At 32.7% G+C, this 19,485-nt stretch overlaps 3 protein-coding genes across 3 annotated transcripts; 1 reads left to right on the top strand and 2 right to left on the bottom strand.

Moving 5' to 3' along the window:
• Positions 1-1,477: 1,477 nt before the first annotated feature.
• On the bottom strand, positions 1,478-6,713 carry HELRODRAFT_144286 (hypothetical protein; the record flags this gene model as incomplete). Its single annotated transcript, XM_009017050.1, has 4 exons — positions 1,478-1,596; positions 2,071-2,181; positions 6,215-6,325; positions 6,578-6,713. Coding segments are annotated over 4 exons (477 nt in total), but the record flags the coding sequence as incomplete, so codon positions are not given.
• Positions 6,714-10,220: 3,507 nt separating this feature from the next.
• HELRODRAFT_160025 (hypothetical protein) lies at positions 10,221-10,792 on the bottom strand (the record flags this gene model as incomplete). Its single annotated transcript, XM_009017049.1, has 2 exons — positions 10,221-10,619; positions 10,760-10,792. 2 exons carry the CDS (start codon positions 10,790-10,792, stop codon positions 10,221-10,223), a joined length of 432 nt encoding a protein of 143 aa, XP_009015297.1.
• A 714-nt stretch (positions 10,793-11,506) lies between these two features.
• On the top strand, positions 11,507-12,715 carry HELRODRAFT_64826 (hypothetical protein; the record flags this gene model as incomplete). Its single annotated transcript, XM_009017048.1, has 4 exons — positions 11,507-11,529; positions 12,034-12,163; positions 12,301-12,447; positions 12,575-12,715. Coding segments are annotated over 4 exons (441 nt in total), but the record flags the coding sequence as incomplete, so codon positions are not given.
• Between the last annotated feature and the right edge of the window lie 6,770 nt (positions 12,716-19,485).

Below are 19,485 nucleotides of genomic sequence, written 5' to 3'. Positions count from 1 at the left end.
CGGCATATGAAAAGTATCTGGTCCTACAGTAGCGAACGCAGATATCGATGGTGATGCGGTTGGCCACGGTTGGGTCTATGGTGTAGGGGAGGTCATAGGCCTCCCCACGTTCGGGATTGCCACTGCGGGAGCAAAGTAGGTAGGTGCTTTCCACTTGGAGGGCTCTGAAATCTGAAAGTTAGTAGGCTAGTCTAGTATGTTTAATCTTTATTCTTTTAACATTTTTGTTTAGGAGGAGGCTTACATGGTATTTAACCTTTAACCTTTGAATCTTTTTATTTAGTTATTCATTTATTTATTCATTTATTTATTCGAAATTTCTGAAATTTAGTATTTAAATATTATCAGTTCGTTCGATCCATTCATCCCTTAATATTCTCGCCAGAAAGTAATTAAGCTAGATATATAAGAATTGAGCTATACAACACTACAAAAACATTGATCGGCATATAAATGTTATTATTACTACTACTACTACTACTACTACCTATACCTGCTACTACTACTACTACTATCACTACTACTACTACTACTACTACTTCTACTACTACTACTACTACTACTACAGCAAATATAATTACTATACTACTAATCAGTGTTGTGCTAACTACTTAAAAAATGTAGTTAACTACTATAGTTAACTACTTTGAAAAAATCTAGTTAGTAACTACTTTTCAACTACTTTGCACAACAGTAGTTAGTAACTACTCTTTAACTACCACCTAGTAGTTAACTAGTAGTTAACTACTTTCCAAACATTGCCATTTAAAAAGAAACTGGTGTTTACAACCTTTCGATACCAAATTACTAATTTTTGCAAATTAATATGATGAATTAATGATGCATTAGGTCATGGACATCCATGATTAAGTTGTCTTAACCTTGTATGCCCCACAGACAACTACATAATGCAATAGGTGTATATAATATGTATGTATATTATGTAAAATGTCTATTATATGTGTCCATATACAATATGTTATATATATAAATATATATGATATATTGTATATATGTTTTATATATGTTTTGCTCATTGTTGTATACAACCCTTTGTTATCCAGCATGTGATATGATTAGTCATGCATAGCAAATGCATATTAGATGACCATGTCTGTTTTCAACAGTAACACAACAATGCATGCACACAGATAGGGGCGATCAAATATTAGCTTATTATTATAAGTAGTTATGTAAAATAGTTAACTACTGTAGTTATTAACTACTAAAAAAATAGTTAACTACTAGTTAATAACTACTTTGAAAAAAATAGTTATTAGCTACAGCTTAACTACTAGCAAGTAGTTATTAACTAGTAGTTAACTATTTGTAGTTAATAACTACACACCACTGCTACTAATCAATCTTTGTTTAGCGTCCAGAAACCAAGTTTCCTACTACTAATAATAATAATAATAATAACAATAATGATGATAATAAATAATAATAATAATATAATAATAATAATGATAATGAATAGCTGACCCGTGGTACATGTAAAGCCTGCAAAAAATGGCGGACACTTGCATACGAAAGAATCTCCCTTGCTGATGCACGTACCTCCATTCTCACATGGGTTTGACGAACACGGACAGACTGGTCAGTTAGTTGGTTGATTGGTAGGTTGGAGTGATTGAATGATTGGTTGGTTGAGGCGAATGACGGATTGGTTGGTTGGTTTGTTGGAGAGATTGAATGATTGGCTGGTTGGTTGGGGCGAATGACGGATTGGTTGGTTATTTGGTTGATTGGTTGGTTGGAGAGATTAAATGATTGGTTGGTTGGCTGTTTGGTTGGTTGGGGCAAATGAATGATTGGTTGGTTGAAGAGATTGAATGATTGGTTGGTTGGTTGATTGGGGCGATTGAATGATTGGTCACTTAATTAGATGTGGTTGGTTGATTCGTTGATTGGTCAATTTTGAATGTTTGAGGCGACTGATTGGTTGGTCAATTTTGATTACGAGGCGGTTGATTGGATGAACGCTTGATTGATTGGTCAGTTGATTGCGTGATTGGCTGAGAAGAGGTCGATCGCCACTACTGCTACTGCCACTAATAATAGTATTACTTCTTTCACAGGTATCCCCCGTGTAGCCGGTGGCACATTGACATTTGTAGCCACGCCTATGTTTCGTGCACGTTCCTCCATTTTGACAGGGATTTGAGACGCACTGGTCGACTATTTATGTTAATAAATTGTGTTAATTAAAAGCGTGTTGTTGTTTACATCATGGCTATGAATCTTAATGAGATGGAGAAAAAAATTGCAAACAAAAACTAAACAGTATTACGGAGGGATTGCATAGTATGTAGATGACACATCATTATTATCATAAACAACTGGTTTAATTTAATTAGTTAAGGAATGATTGATTGGATGGTCAGTTGGTTGATTGGTCAGTTAGTTGGTTGATTGGTCAGAGTTGGTTGGTTGGTTGATTGGTCAAAATTGGTTGATTGGTCAGAATTGGTTGGTTGATTTGTCAGAGTTGGTTGATTGGCCAGTTGTTTGGGTGGTTGATTGCCACTACTTCTACTACTCCTCCTAAAACTTAGACAAAAACAAATCAAGGACCAACCCTTGTCGCACCTGACACCCCACCAGCCCGCCAAACAGGCGTTATTAAGGCACTCCCCTGAAATTCTGTCACATATCTTATGGGCACACTTGCAGTTAACCTTGCAGAACGCTCCAAATATGCCTGGCGGACACGATTCGGCTGTCGGGGAAAAAATTTCGAATTTGAAATTATTTCTAGGTCGGTATGAATGAATTATTCATTTAAATAATTAAAAAATCAAAAATAATTTAAGGATAATATTTAAAAAAGTTAAACAAACTAACGAAAGTCATACTCGTGCGTGAATATGTTTTTAATCCTCTTCCAGATCCTAACTAGAAAGGAGACGATCACCCAATCAGATCCCTTGTCTTGAGAACAATTAATTTATAGGTTAAAGGTTAATGTTGGGGTTAAAGGTTAACAAAAACATTAAGTACACGCACACGTACACACGCACACGAACCTGAATCACATCTATTAGCTGTACTAATGGTGTTCTTATAATTTTCAAACCGGTATCCACAAATATGCTTATTACCGCAGTTGCCAGTCATGACGTCACAGGGGTAGAACCACTTACAGTTGCATAGTAACCCGCAATCCGGCCCATATCGACCAGGAGGGCAGGCTAAAATTTGGTTGGTTGGAGAATTTGTATGAGATGCTGTGATAGTCAGAGATTTTTCAAGATAGATTAAAGTTGGCCGGATTTATATCAGAGTTTGTGATTGGTTCAGGGCGTATCTAACTCCTATTAACTTTGATTATTATATTCTTTGAAAAATCTGTAGCAAAAATTTGATTTAATTACAACAACGCAACTTAACATTAACTAATTTTAATTAATCGTAAAAGAAACTTAAAGAAACGCTCTAGACACTGATTTATCGGGATCAAAAGCTACAAATCGACTCTAATTCGTCTCTAGATTTAAGATATTTCTTACAAAAACGATTAAAGATAGTTTTCAAATTTATTGAGAGTAAATAGTTTGAAGAAAAGATCAAAGATAGATATATTTATCGTAACAAGTTGAACGGCATTTAAAAACGAAGGCAAACTCTGGAGCTGAGTGGCGTAGACATCGTCGCCATTGAGACGACCTCCACACTGCTCCGTCAACTTTCCTTCGCATGGCAACTTGCAGTTTCTTCGAATTTCCGATTTCCTATTGAACTGATCCAGAGTTCCACAACTGCATTTGTTTCCCTGAGCAAATATAGACAATATATGAAAAACGGTAGTTAACTATTAAGACTCATTCAGGCAGATCAAACTAAAAGGTAAAATTTTATGATAGTGAATCTATACTAAACTCGGCATTGCTGATACTAACGTCGTACAGAAATGCTACAGTGTATTCAAAGTAGATGCAGTGATCAATGCAGCTCTCCCAGGATAAGATGGAGAAATCGTCAATCCATTCCTCTTTGCCCGTAGAGCGCTTGAACATGACGCAGCCTCTGAAGTTGGAAAACTCGCTAAAATAGTCGAAGTATCTGTCGTCGTCTTCATCTGATGATTCAAAATTGTAGCTAATAAACTACGGAAAGCCGAATAGGTAATCAGACTTTTTATTTTCCCGTTTATAATGGTTAATTTAAAAAAGAGAAATAAATTAAAATACAAAAAAAGCCAACTGACTGACAACTTACACACAACGTTGACCAATGAAGTGAGGCTTTTACCATCCCCACAGCCAAAGAGAGCCAAAAACAAAACGCCAAGAATAAATTCTCTAATTGTTATGATTTCTGGCATAATAAATTCGAAATAAAACCCAAACACACTCGGCGTCAGTATTTTGACATTTCAAAAAACAGCTACGATGACGTCAAACACATAATCAAGCGCTCAAATTTTATTTTGTAAAAAAAAATGTTCATTTTAATGAATGTTTCCATTTAACTTTCAAGTTTCTCTTGTCTTTTTTTCAACTTTCTAGCCATCTTTAAGCGCTTCTTATTCAATTTCAGTTCGTTATTCAAATCAACTTCATACTCGGCCAATCTGGTGAGTTTCGTGAACTCATTTCTGAAATTTCCAAACAAATTATTCTATAATTAATACTAAAATAAATAAAATCTTAACAAAAATATTGCAAAAAAAATGAGCAAACAATGAAAGATATCCCAAAAAGAAGAGTGCCCCAATTGGAATCCAGGCGATAACTATGAGTAACGTTAAAGACACAACCAGCATCGGAAAGCCCTGCCAGCTTGCCACGAAACCCAATTCTACAAATTTTCAAATTACATTTTATTAATTTAATTTTGATTAAAAAAAATTAGATTCTAAAATACAATAAATCAAACCAAATATTACATTTATCTATGTTAATACAGACCAACTCGTTACAATCAATCAATTATGTCAATCAATCAATTATGTCAATCAATCAATCAATCAATAAATCATTCAATGAATCAATCAACCAACCAATCATTCAATGAATCAATCAATCATGAATCAACCAACCAACCACTTAAAATTTCACTTCTCCAACACAACCTTCATTACACTTGGGGCCACTCCATCCGAACCTACAGACGCCGGGTTCTCTACATTTACCCTCCTGGAAGTCACACTGCCCCTGAGCGCACATGCACACACGGTCACATTTCGAACCCCATCTGTGCATTTCACACACTGAACGATTGTAAAGATGGTTTTTTTGTAGTTTTATGGTATTTTCACGAATTTAAGCGGTGATTTTTTGAGATGTTTATTTAATTAGAAGATATTTTCTGTTGTTGTTAGTCGCAGATTTTTATATTTGTCTGAACAATTAGCGGAGTGCGTATCTGGTTAACTGCTATTACAGATATGGAGAAATAAATTGTGGAGAGAGAGAAAAAGGGAGAGTTTAAAAAACAAATTTTCGTAGTAGAGAGAGAGAGAGAGAGAGAGAGAGAGAAAGAAAGAGAGAGAAAGAGAGAGAGTCAGACAAAGAAAGACTGTAGAAGAGAAAGAAAGAAAGAGAGAGAGAGAGAGAGAGAGAGAGAGAGAGAGAGAGAGAAAGACGAAATATTTTAACCGGTGAAAACGGTAACGAGGTCCCGACCGCCACACTCATACTCTGACGTGTTACTCGAACTTCTACCTCCACAAGGTGTGTCACATTCTTCGTACCAGACGGCTCCAAACTGCAGAAATATCAGATGATTGGCGCAATAACACGACGCTCCTTCCTACAAAAATCATTAATAATATAATCATTATTATTATTAGAGAGAGAAAGAGGAGAGAGAGAGAGAGAAGAGAGAGAGAAGAGAGAGAGAAGAGAGAGAGAGAGAGAAATATAGAACAACCTCAATGCCAGCGTACGGATAATCAAGTCCACGGCAATAGGAGACACAGACGTCTCGAGACATGATCTGTCTGTTGGCGAAACTTCTTATGTCTAAGTTGTAGGAGACTTTTAAAAGGTTCCTATAGCAACCTAGAGCATGCGTCTTGTAATGGACTAACCACGTGTCTGGCACCTCTGTGAGTGTGTATGTGTGTGTGTTAAAATATAAATAATTTATACAAATTTATGAGCAAAAATATTGAAATAACAACAACAACGACGACAACAACAACAGCAGCAAAAATACCACCACCACCAACAAAAACAACAATAATAATAATAACGACGATGATAACCCATTTGGCAGTAGTGTCCTGCGAATCCGGGCGGGCACAGACATCTATAGAAGAGACCAATTGCATGACAGGAGCCGCCATTTTTACACGGTTTTTTGATGCACGGATCGACTGATTAGGTAGTAAATCACTCACTCACTCACTCTCTCACTCACTCACTCACTCACTCACTCACTCACTCACTCACTCACTCACTCACTCACTCACTCACTCAATCAATCAATCAATCAATCAATCAATCATTCAATCAATCAACCAATCAAACTACAAATTAATCATCTAACAACCAACCAGCCAACCAAACAACTAACCAACCAACCAAACAACCAACAATCAATCATTCAATCAAACCAATCAACCAACCGTATTCGCAATTTCTCCCGATAAAATTTGCCAGGCAGGCACATGAATATGTCACTTGGAGTTTTGGTAGGCAGGTGGCGTTATTCCTACACTTCGAAGGCGAACACGGTTTAGCTAGAATAATAATAAAAATAACAAAAACAACAACAACAACAACAATAATAATTAATATTAATATAATTCTAATAAATAATATCAACAATGATAATAATAATAACTCACGTATGTCGCATCTCTTTCCGATCCAGTCATCCTTGCAACCACCCTTCGGGCAAACTCCTTGATCATAATAACAATAATAATAATAATAATTATTATAATAATTATTATTAATTATTTCGCATAATTTTTTACCAGTTTCTAGGTCACATATGGTTTTATTCCCCATTCTCTCGTCTGGCTTGCAGTGGCATTTGAAAGTGCAACCTCTGGTGTAATAACCCGGTCGGCACTCTACAACAACAACAACAATAATAATAATAATAATAATAATACACCATCTCGCGGACCAATACACGAACACATTGAAATACCCTTGAACTTGGGGTTGAGGTGTTCGCCCTTGAATGGAGAAAAGAGGCCCTCCTCCTGTCCTATCTCCAGGATGGCCATCTGGAATGCTGCCAGTAAGCCGGCGAATCTGTTTGTTTCTATCTCGTTTCGTTTCGTTATAATTATTATTGTTATTGCAGGTTTAATCACATTAAAACGCTATAAACATTTGAAAAGGAATAATCAGAACGTTGCGAAAACGAATAAAAAATCAAACAAAACACAGACAGATACACATAAACAGGCAGGCAGACACACATACACAGACAGACAGACACACACACACACAGACAGACAGACACACACACAGACAGACACACATACACAGACAGACACACATACACAGACAGACACACATACACAGACAGACACACATACACAGACGGACACACATACACAGACGGACAGACAGACTAACGTAAGACATCACATCGACCGCCAGAGTAGCCGGGTAGACAGGTATGTTCTCCCATACACGCGCCCTCAATCAAGTCGCAGAATGAAGTGACGCACATGCACCTACGCTGACAGCCATGGCCCCATGAAAACTTCCCACATACTATATTTTTGGAGGGTGTGATGATTTGGCGTTTACTTTTTTTTTCACAAAAAATTCATCGACCGATCACCTATTTCTAATCGATCAATCAATCAGACAACTACCGAAAAACTAATCATCCATCTTTCCGATTCTTTAACCATTCAACCTATCAACCAACCAAACAGCCAACCCGAATAAATAGCGAACGAATTAGGAGATCCACAATACTCCACCGAAGTTTGTGTACACGGAACGAAGCAGTCAGAGGTAATAGAACTGGCGGAGATTCTTCTAAAAGAACTACACGAACAACTATTCGGCTAAAAAACAATTTTATATCCATTTTTTAAAATATAGCAAATAAACCAAATAAATAATCTGCTTCTTTTCGAAACATTCTTCACAGTAGCGTAGTTGTAAAGTGTCTTCTTTAGGGGAAATTAGGTTTGAATTGGATGCAGTGTCTTGCACAAATATGATGTGTTGTTTGCGCAATTATGAACACTGCGCTACATAAATGTTATTAGTATTACTACTACTATTTATTATTAATATTAACAATTATTAATATTAACAATTATTATTTTTATTATTGCCCACTTTTATATAAAATACGCTAAACTCGCGGCTGTAGCAGAAAGCTGAACACTTTTCATGAGACATAGGGCTTTCAGTTAGAGCTACGCTGTCAGTAACTATATGATTTCCAGAAAATTATAACTTTCTGTCGTTATATCATATTATATTATGAATTATTTTTCAAATAATTAGTGACAATAACAACAATATTATATTTATTATTTATAATAATTAATCACCGCTAGATGTACAGCCGAAGAAATGATGGGATGCATCTTGACTATTTACAGCTATAAATATAAAAGTGTTTTTTGATACTTTGTTATGTTTTTATTTAGATAAAATTTGATTTATTTGAGTTTAAATAATGTAAAATACCATTAAGAATATTGAATAATATTAAGTAATATAAGTAAGAATCTGTCTCTAACTTATGGTGGAATTCATTTAAATTAAATTTCACTATAATAGTATAATATAAATTCCATTGCAATTTTTCCATTGAAACTGCTTTAAGAAAAACTGCAAACAATTGTTTCCAAACTGGTTTTTGAATATGAAAGGAATGGCTTGCAAATTAACATCAACAAAGCAGAGTGCATGGTTATCATGTAAAAGCAAAACTGCCCCAATCAGCTCTCTAATCATTAATGGTAAACAGGTGAAACTAGCTTCAGTTATCTCGGAAGTCTGATTACCTCAGGTTGTAAATGTGATATGGATATCAAAAGAAGGATAGCTATGGCGAAGGATGCATATTCTAAAATGAAAAACATCTTCACCAACAGTAAATTCAGAATATCAACAAAATTAAAACTGTTAGGGTTTAACAGTTATTATTATTATTATTGCCCACTTTTATATAAAATTATTTATATTTGAATCTGAATCCTGAATCCTGGACAACTTCTAAAAAAATGGAAAAAAAAATTAACGCTGCTGAGATATGGTTTTTGAGAAGAATTATGAAAATTAGTTGGACCTCTCATACTTCGAATGAGGATGTATTAATAAAATAAAACAGTCCGGATATGAAAAGAGAAAATTACTAAAGATAATCCGACGGGGCAGGAAAGAATGGAAAATCTAACAACTACAAGAAAGATTGCAGGGAAGAGAGATTGCGGTCAACAACAAATAATATTCGTGAGGTCCGTCTGTCACTTGTTGAATATCACCACATTTCAACTACTACAAAGTGTTAAAGATCGGGTTTTGTGGAGGTCGATGGTCGCCAATGTCATGAAAGGATAAAGCACGAGAAAGAAAGAAAAGAAATAATATAAATAATTAAAAATAAAAATTAATTTAATTAAAACGAACTTACTGACAAAATGACATTGTAACATAATTATTAATTTTTCGAAAAATCTTTTAAATTTAAATAAATTCATAATTTATTAATAATAAATAAATAACAATAATAACTAAAAAATAATAAAAATAATAATTGGCAAATAAGGATGAATTTTTTTCGCAAATATTTAAAAAGCGTTGAATTTTTGAATTTCGCGCATTTGATCATATGATGTGTAAAAGTTATTGATGATAGTAAAAATTGAAGCGTTGAGTTTATTTAGCGCTTAATTGTTATATTATGATTGAAAATTCTTTAACTCTCAGAGGTAAAAACAACACGCACACAGACACAGACACACACCACTAACACACAAACACAAAATTCATCGAAGGGGATCTCATTGCCACAGCGAAGCCAAATGTCTGGTATCCACTGCTGTGCTTGTATCAGTGAAAGTTACTAAATATTATCTTCATCTTAAAATCATTGATAAGCTACAGATGAAAATATTTTAACGCAGGTCTAAGACCAACGTACGTATATAACACAAAGACTCCATTTTTTCAAATTACGTAGCATTTATTAGTTACAATAAAATGCTATTATACAGTATCATATGAAACATTCACATTTTAATTTTTAATCCTGGTCAATTAAGTTCAGCAAACAAATTACCAACTAGACAGCAGAGTGTTGTCAATGAAATCATACAGGATGAACTTAACAGTAAGCTGGGCGGCCACTCTAGCAAAAACTCTCAAATGTTCGGCTGAAACGGGTTCAGTCTTGACGTAAGCGGTTATCAGAATAGCCAGACAGACGCATTCTAAAATCAAATCATTCAAACGATAACTCCTAAAGCCATAAATGTAGACCAAGGTGCTGGCCACGGCCATGGGCAACAAGTCCCAGTAGGTCCCATAGCTGGTTTTGAAGGCCAGATGGATTCCATGGTCGACCAATCCGGAGATTACGATGAAGATGACAAGGGCGAATATGAGTTTCAGATGTCTGTTTGCACTGTCAGTGTCGGCACTGTTGTTCCTCTGGGGTCCAGTCCACTCTAGCATCTGTTTAAAAAAATACTCAAGTATACTTTATATCACTTCCCAATCACTGACGAAATTTAGTTAGAGCATATATTGATTTTGGGACTCATCATTAGCCCATTTCAAACATCCAAAACATCTCATTTAATCACGTTACTAACATTTTCTTGCGTATTTTTTTCGTTTTTTGCCATTTTTTATCAATTAATTCGATTATTGCACTAAATTTTTATACTTTTTTCAATTATTTCCATTATTAGTTTATGTTACAATGTTACGTCATTCAAAAACTAAAAATTCTAAAACCATTGAAGAATTTAATTTTTTAATGTTGTTTTCCTTAAAATATTTCTTATTTCTGAAAATTTTGTAATTCACAATAACTACTTTTCATCCAATTCGTTTATTTGACTAATTCATAGCAAATAAAACTAAAGAACCAACGAACAAAAAAAGCATTGTTGTCATTTACTTCTTATACTATGGCAGATGGCGATAATGGAAATGATGGCTGTGGTCCGCATGATGGTAAAAATTGTCTAGAAACTCCGTCTTTTGAGCCGATTGAAAAAACAAAATTTGACAGAAAGTTATACAAATCAGTCTGCGATAGATATTACACTAAAAGATTCAAATTAGGTGAGGGTTGATATGATTTTTTGCATGTGCTTGTTTTATTTATATATTTCATTTGAATTTTGATTTTATTCACTACTGTGGGGTGATCAATTCATTAATGAAATAATTAATTTAATATATTTAATTATAAATTATTTTGTGTAAACAAATTGTACAACTAACTAAATAACTGACTGACTGAATAAATAAAATTCTAAGATTACAATCAAAGATTCTAACTAATTGTTTATGACATGTAATTTGCAGATCCAAAGAAAGATGAACATTTGTGTATATTGGAACATTCAAACAGGTTAAGAAATTTTATGAATTTTTTTGATATTTCCTTTTATATATATTTTGGATGAAGACTGTCAGATATGCAATTATTGATTATAATCATAGCATGTTCCGTCTTAGTTAGCTTTGTATTTAATTTTTTGCTTTATTTATATAATATATAAAATATATATAATTATATATATTATATTCTAATGGTATATAATATTGAGCATTTGGCCACACATTCAACAATGTAATTCAACATTAAACATGCCAATTTAAATAACAAAAAAAGATTTTTTTGTTCTTTCATGCTTGAAATGTATGAACATTTTGGTTTTGAACTAAAGAAATTTGACAATGATTTACCATCTAACAATAGAAAAATTAAACAGAAAGCTAACACGAAACATGTTGTAATTTTTATCAATAATTGTTTGTATATGTATATATATATATATACACATACATTTATATCGCATATATATATATATAATTTCAAATATATATCCTAATTTATTTATAAACTTGTCAGGATATGTTTAATAACACTGGCCCCAAACCATCCAATACTGAAGCAGAAGAAGACAGTGGAGTTTGTGGATTTCAAGATTAATGATAATGTTGATAGGGCGACGAACAAAGTTTCTGGAAGACTGAAAAGAGTGAGAGTTTACTTTAAATTTTAGAATTTTTTCTCAAAAATAATAATTTTTAAATATAATTTTTTGAAATTATCTCAATAAATTACTGATGACAATTTAATTGATATTTTAATTATGACATTTTTAATTTTTTATAGGGGGCCCAATGGTTAAATACAACAGCAGTGCTGTGCAATTTAAAGTGTTCAGACGGGTCTGTATATTCTGTAGTCCCGGGCTTAAAAGCGAACTTAATCGAAGTCAACGAGTTGTTGATCACTAATCCCAATCTAGTGGCTGAACAGGTGTGTGTAATTAGTTGATTGGTATTTTAAATTTACTTTTAAATTTAGATTTTGCTGAAAAAATATATATTTTCATTGAGTTTGGAATGAGTTATGTGTTTAAATCATTCTTTTTCCAAATTTTCAGCCATTTTCTTCAGGCTATATAGCCATCTTGTTGACAAAAATAGAAGACCACAGCAAAGAAATGAAAAAACTGACCACAGAACAAGAATTTTGGTTGAAAGTGAATGGAGATTTAAACAAAAATACAATGGACAATGATTGATAGAAAGGATTAATTGATTGATTGATTGATTGATTGATTGATTGATTGATTGATTGATTGATTGATTGATTGATTGATTGATATGTTTTTATCTATATAGCTTGTTTTTAATTATTAAGAAAATGATTGTTGCAATGTTGGTATGTATGTATTTTATTGTCTCTTTATAATTTTCATAAATAATTATTATTCACCAAAATAAAATTAATTGATAGATATGTTCTGTAGTTTTTGAGAAAAATGTTGAAATATATCAAGTTTCTAAATAGAGATAGAGTTTAATATTGAGAAAAAAAGTTGGCTTAAGTTGAGATATCAATAAAATTGGCTTTGTTAGTATGTATGTGTGTTTGTGTGTGTGTAAGTATGTGTGAGAGTGCGTTTGTATATATGTGTATTGCTCATAATCTACTGTTAAATAGCGATGTGGGATGTTTGCATGTGTGTGTGTGTGTGTGTGTATTTATGCCTCGCACTCCCCACTGACACTCCTCACCGGCTACACGACGCCTGGCGATTCGTTTATAGCGACCAATTAAAATTCAATTAAGGTTTTATGTTGAGTAGAATATTACAATGTGAGTTATTGAGGTATATATAGACGTGCATTTTAATAAGTTTCACTGCATATCTGTTGATACCGGCGTGTTATCTTCGTTTGTATAACTGCGAAACACACCACACACACACACTCACACACACACATATATATATATATATACATACAAGTCTTTGTGTATTTTTGTGTTGTGTGTGGCATATTTTTATCAACTTGTATGCGTGTTGGCTTTGCTATGTGTGTCTGAAGATATGTGTAAATAAGTGTATGTGTGTGTATAAGAAAGTGCGAGTGTGAGAAAGAGATAGCTTGTGTGCATGTGTATGTATGTGCGTCCGCGTGTGTGTGTGTGCGTGCGTTATGATCGATTTGTTGTTTCCTTCTCTAGAGGCGCTACTCACGATAAAGATTTTGATTGATAGAAATAAATAAAATTGTTTAAAAATATAGAATATAAATAACGAATAAATATTATGAATTAAATGCCAATTACAGTTTCAATATTTGTACTTAAATAATATATATAAATTTTTTGAATGAAACAAATGTTCTGTAAGTAACACTGGACTTTTAAAGGCACACACTTCACGTATCTCAATAATATTATAAAATAATTAAAAAACAATACCGTCACATCATCATAATCACCATCATCATTATTAATTATAGTTATAGTAATAATTTTATTATTATTAATATTATTAATCATAATAATATCTTTATTGTTATTATTTGTTGTATTTACTGAAAAAGGGAAACGTGTTGTTAAAAGCCCAGCGAATCGATCGCTAGTTCGTGCTGTTATCACGTGTTTAGTTTATCTGCTAAACGGTACAAACACGGAGAGAGAGAGAAAGAGAGAGAGAGAAAGAAAAGAAAGAGAGAGTGAGTGAGTAAAAGCAAAAGATAAAAAGAGAAAAAGAGAGAGAGAGAGTTATAACGTTAAAAAAATGTTTGGGAGGAAGGAAGATGAAGAAAAAACACAACAAAAAAGATAGAAAGAAATCTAGATAGGCAAAGAGAGAGAGAGAGAAAGAGAGAGAGATAGAGAGAGAAAGAGAGAGAGAGAGATAGAGAGAAGGAGACTGAAAAACGAGGCTAAAGAAATATTTAAGAGTACAAAAAAAGAGAAGGGGAGAAAGGAGAAAGAGAGAAAGATGAAAAAAAGTACACTTAGTATCCACGTACATATTTACTTTTCATGTTACCTTATATCAAAAAGTAGTCTCTGTATCTGTATCACATACACACATACACACACAAACACTCACACACACACAGAAACACATACACACATATATCTGTGAGTATGTTTATAGTTATGTTTAAAACTATCTACACATTATAATATGGACGTTGTTCATTATTTATTGATTATTTTGCTTGGTTTATCTCTAGCTACACACACACACACATACACATACGTAGATCTCACATAATGTAAATAGTTTAGTTAGTTAGTATCTGGTCGTTTGTATGTTAATAATTATAAATTATAACAAAATAATAAATATTATTTAGTGTTTTTGATGTCGCAATAAGTTACAGTTTGAAATATTTAGTTTTTTTTTATAATAAATAAACGTTTCGAGTTTTTTTTTAAATTTTTTTAATTTTTTCACAGCAATCTACTATGAAAGAGGTATGTATGTATGCAATGTATGCAATGTATGTTTGTTTGTACACATGTATGTATGCAATGTATGTTTGTATATGCGTATGTATGTATGCAATGTATGTTTGTATATATGTATGCAGGTACACATGTACCTAATTTATGAATGATTTATCGACGACTGTCTCTATAAATACAATTCTAAAAAGATCTTTCCTTAGAGGATTGCTTTATGATACACAGTTGCTTGTATTTTTTTTCTATAAACTGGAATGTCATTATCATTTGAATCAAGTTAATTTACATTATTAACTGCCAGACAAGAAGGTTATTATTACTTCTACTGTTACTACTACTGCTACTGCTGCTACTACTGCTGCTGCTACTACTACTCTTATATTGTTGCTGCTATTGCTGCTGAAGCTGCTAAAGCTACTACAACAGCTGCTTTTATACTACTGACTCTTCCACTGTTTTATGTTTATTACTACAAAATGTACTACTTAGTATTTTTTTCCACTAGGGGTTGGTTTTTTTTAAGTATTCTTGAGCCGGTTTTGGAAGTTGTTAATTTAATAGAAGTCTCAGTGAAGGGTTATGTGTTTGTGTATGTGTTTGTTTGTGTGTGTGTGCGTATTTATGTATGTGAGTATACGTATGTGTCTTTGTTTGTGTGTGTGTTTGTTTGTGTGGGCGTGTATTTATGTACGTGTGTATAGGTATGTATATCTGTCTGCGTGTGTTTGTTTATGCTTTGTGTGTGTACCTGTAAATGTGCTTGAAAATTTTTGAAAGTGTATTTATAGAGAGATAGATAGTTAGAAAAATAGAGAGAGAGAGAGAGAGAGAAAGAGAGAGAAATAGAGAGAAAGAGAGAGCGAGAAAGAAAGAGAGAAAGAGAGCGAAAGACATAAATAACATTTGGGAAAAGAGTCACGCAACGTTTTTGCGTGATTAGGCGATTTCATTCGACATGACAATAATGTGGTTAGTTAGAAAACATGAATATGTAAACCACGAGGATGCTGTGGATGCTGTGGACGCTGCTACTACTGCTGCTGCTGCCACTACCGCCACTGTCGCTGCTTTCGCCGCTACTGCTGCTGCTGTTGATATTGATGACGTTGATGGAAATATTAAATATGTAACAATGGCAACCATCTAAATGAGAGCAATGATGACGACATTAAAATTGGTATATCGATAATAATATCTCGTCTCGTTTCGGTTCTAATTTCGTCTCGTATCGTATCGAATCGTAGATTAGATATATTTGTAAGTGAATAGAATAAGGACAGTTTTGACAATTGAAACCCCTTTTCATGGAATGTAATATGGTGCTAGGTTTGAAGCGTTACTAACCTAAAAATTATTAATATTAATATTATTATTATTGTTATTATTGTTATTATTATTGTTATTATTATTATTTTCTAGTTATTATCATTACTATTATTATCTTCTGTGGCTTTATTGGAAGACAGATTGAATTTTGTTTTTTCGCAATTTTTTTCTGTCTGCTCGGTGAGAATTTTTTAAATAATAATATTAATGATAATAATAAGAATAATAATAATAAGAATAATAATAATAAGAATAATAATAATAAGAATAATAATAATAAAAATAATAATAAGAAGAAGAAGAAGGAGAATAACAAGAACCATAACAATTAAACTAATACACACATATACATACACGCCAAAAAACACCCACATATACTTTGACAAAACACGCATACACACATACATACATACATCCATTCACGTATATATATATATACACACGCACGCACACACACGCACATACATACTGCAAAATTATTTCAGCATAGATACTGCGAATATTTGGCCAAATAAATCATGTATGGCAAACAAAATAACTTTGCAAAGAAATATTTTTAGCGTTTTATTTTTAAATATCTTTGTTGCACTGAAATCTATTTTGTCACTTTCAGTCAATCAATCATTAAATCAATCATTTTATCAATCAATCAATCGGTTGGTCGGTCAATCAATTTATATTTAATGAACATCTAGATGTGGGCTTAAACGAAATCATAAATAGCTACATTATTCACTGATCAACCAAACTAAACAAGTCAACCAATCAACCAATGATAAGTGCCAACCAAATGGCATCAACTTGTCGATCAGATAATAATAGTGACAGTAAAGAAACGGTTACATCAGCTAATTCATCAACCAATCATGTTTTAGTAAAAAATTGTTATAATTATCATTATGTTGACAAAATTCGAGTCAAAATTCTAATGAATTGGTAAATAGATATACTATCTAAACATACAAACATACAAACATACATACATACATACATACATACATACTTACATACATACATACATACAAACAGACATACATACATACATATATTCATACATACATACAAGATGCAAAGGATTTCGTTGCATAAGCCATGTTCGGATCAGTTTTTTGTTTTTATCATGGCGTTGTACTTATTTTTATAATATTTAATAATTTAAAATAATAATAATAATTAATAATAACAATAATTAATAATAATAATAATGTTAGATTGCCGTGTTATAATTTGTGTTATTATTCTTGATTAATTTTAAATTTGATATGATCGTTTATGAAAAAAATGTTGAATAACAACAGCAACAACAACAACAACAACAACAACAACAACAACAACAACAACAACAACAACAACAACAACAACAACAACGACGACAACAACAACGACAACAACAACAATATTAATAATAATAATCTCTTTTGGATACATTTAACCAGCAATTATTAACACACAAAACTGCATCAAATGTTTTCTAGATAATAATAGTTATAGATATAATAATAATAAAAAAAGGTTAATATTATTATATTTTATTCTTATTTTTATTACATTTAAAATAATTGGTTTAATTCCATGATTTAAAATTGAAATCGGTAAAACTGTGTGTGAATTGTGCCCAAATATACAACTTGAAACACTTGAACGCTAGTATTTTGTGTATTAAGCTTGTTTTTCTGTATTGTAGATATTTTTATATGTTTGTTTGTTTGTTTGTGTATGTATGTATGTATGTTTGTTTGTATGTTTGTTTATATTTATGTATATTTTTATGTTTGTTTGTTTGTATGTATGTATGTATGTATATTTTTATGTTTGTTTGTATGTATGTTTGTACGTTTCTTTGTTTGTGTTTGTATGCATGTATGTATTTTACGTTTGGCGTTTTCTTGTGTACCGTTTAACAAATAAACAATTTGTTTAGCGTTGTACTTTTTGAGACATATTTTTAGCGAAAGTTTATTTTGCTTAGTTCGCAGAATTGTTAGTACATGCATTTGCATAAAAAGCGGTGACTATGTTTGTATGTTTACGTTCACATGTTTGTATGTTTGTATGCGTCTGTATGTATGTGTGTATGTGTGTGTATATGTGTATGCATGGGTCTGTATGTGTGTGTATGTGTATGTGTGTGTATGTGTATGTGTTTGTATGTGTATGTGTGTGTATGTGTTTGTATGTGTGTGTATGTGTTTGTTTGTTTGCAGTATCGTTGTATGTATTAATTTCTGCTCCGTTTTACTAATTTAATATTCAACCCCAACACAATGACGATGATGACGATGATGACGTAAGATTGATAACAATGATTATGCCAATGATGATGAACATAACGACGACAATGGCGACGACGATGACGCTGCTACAGTAGCTGCAGCTTCTGATAACATTAATTTTATTGATGATAATAATAATGTGAGCGATTATAGGAGCAGTGATGAATTGTGGTGGAAAAAAAATTTTGACAGTTTCGACAATAAATTGTCTATGGGATAAATTTTTATCTATGGCACTATAAGTGCTGATGATGATAACTGATAACCGCTGGGGTGATGATGATGATTGTGATACATACACGTACGTACATACAGATACACACACACATACACACAAACACACACAGACGTACACACACACACATGCACACAAACACACACAGACGTACGTACAGACAGCATTTAATTTACATAATAGATAGACTTCATGATGATGGTTATAAGTTTTTTTAAGATATTTGGTTGGTTGCTTGATTGATTGATTGACGTGTGTGTGTGTGTGTGTGCGTGCGTGTGTGTGCGTGCGTGTGTGTGTGTGTGCGTAAATAATTTTTTCAGATTCATTCACCCTTAGCTCCAGCAAATAAAGGCATTCATAAAAAGTCTATTTTTCGACATTTTCCAGTTTATTCATAATTTGTTTTTCTAAAAAAATGTTTTCATTTTTTTTATTTTTCTCATTCAATATGTGGAATAATTTTTCAAAAAATATCAAAACTTGTTTAGTATGTGGGTATTATGTTTTGAAATTAATGGATAACATACACACACGCATACTTACGCACCCTTACAAAAACACACACAAACAAACATAAAAACTCACACAAACAAACATATAAACCCACAAACAAACAAACAGACAAACAAACATACAGACCCACAAACAAACACAATGACAGACAAACAAACAAACAACATAAAAACCCACCGCACTCTCAGATTTTGCAATCCCTAGCCACAAGAAGCACCAGCTCTCGCG

Source organism: Helobdella robusta (genome assembly GCF_000326865.2).
Source record: "Helobdella robusta unplaced genomic scaffold HELROscaffold_2, whole genome shotgun sequence".
NCBI classification, from domain to species: Eukaryota; Metazoa; Annelida; class Clitellata; order Rhynchobdellida; family Glossiphoniidae; genus Helobdella; species Helobdella robusta.
Note: the sequence above shows the minus strand (reverse complement) of the source record. Positions and strands in the feature narration are given on the sequence as shown.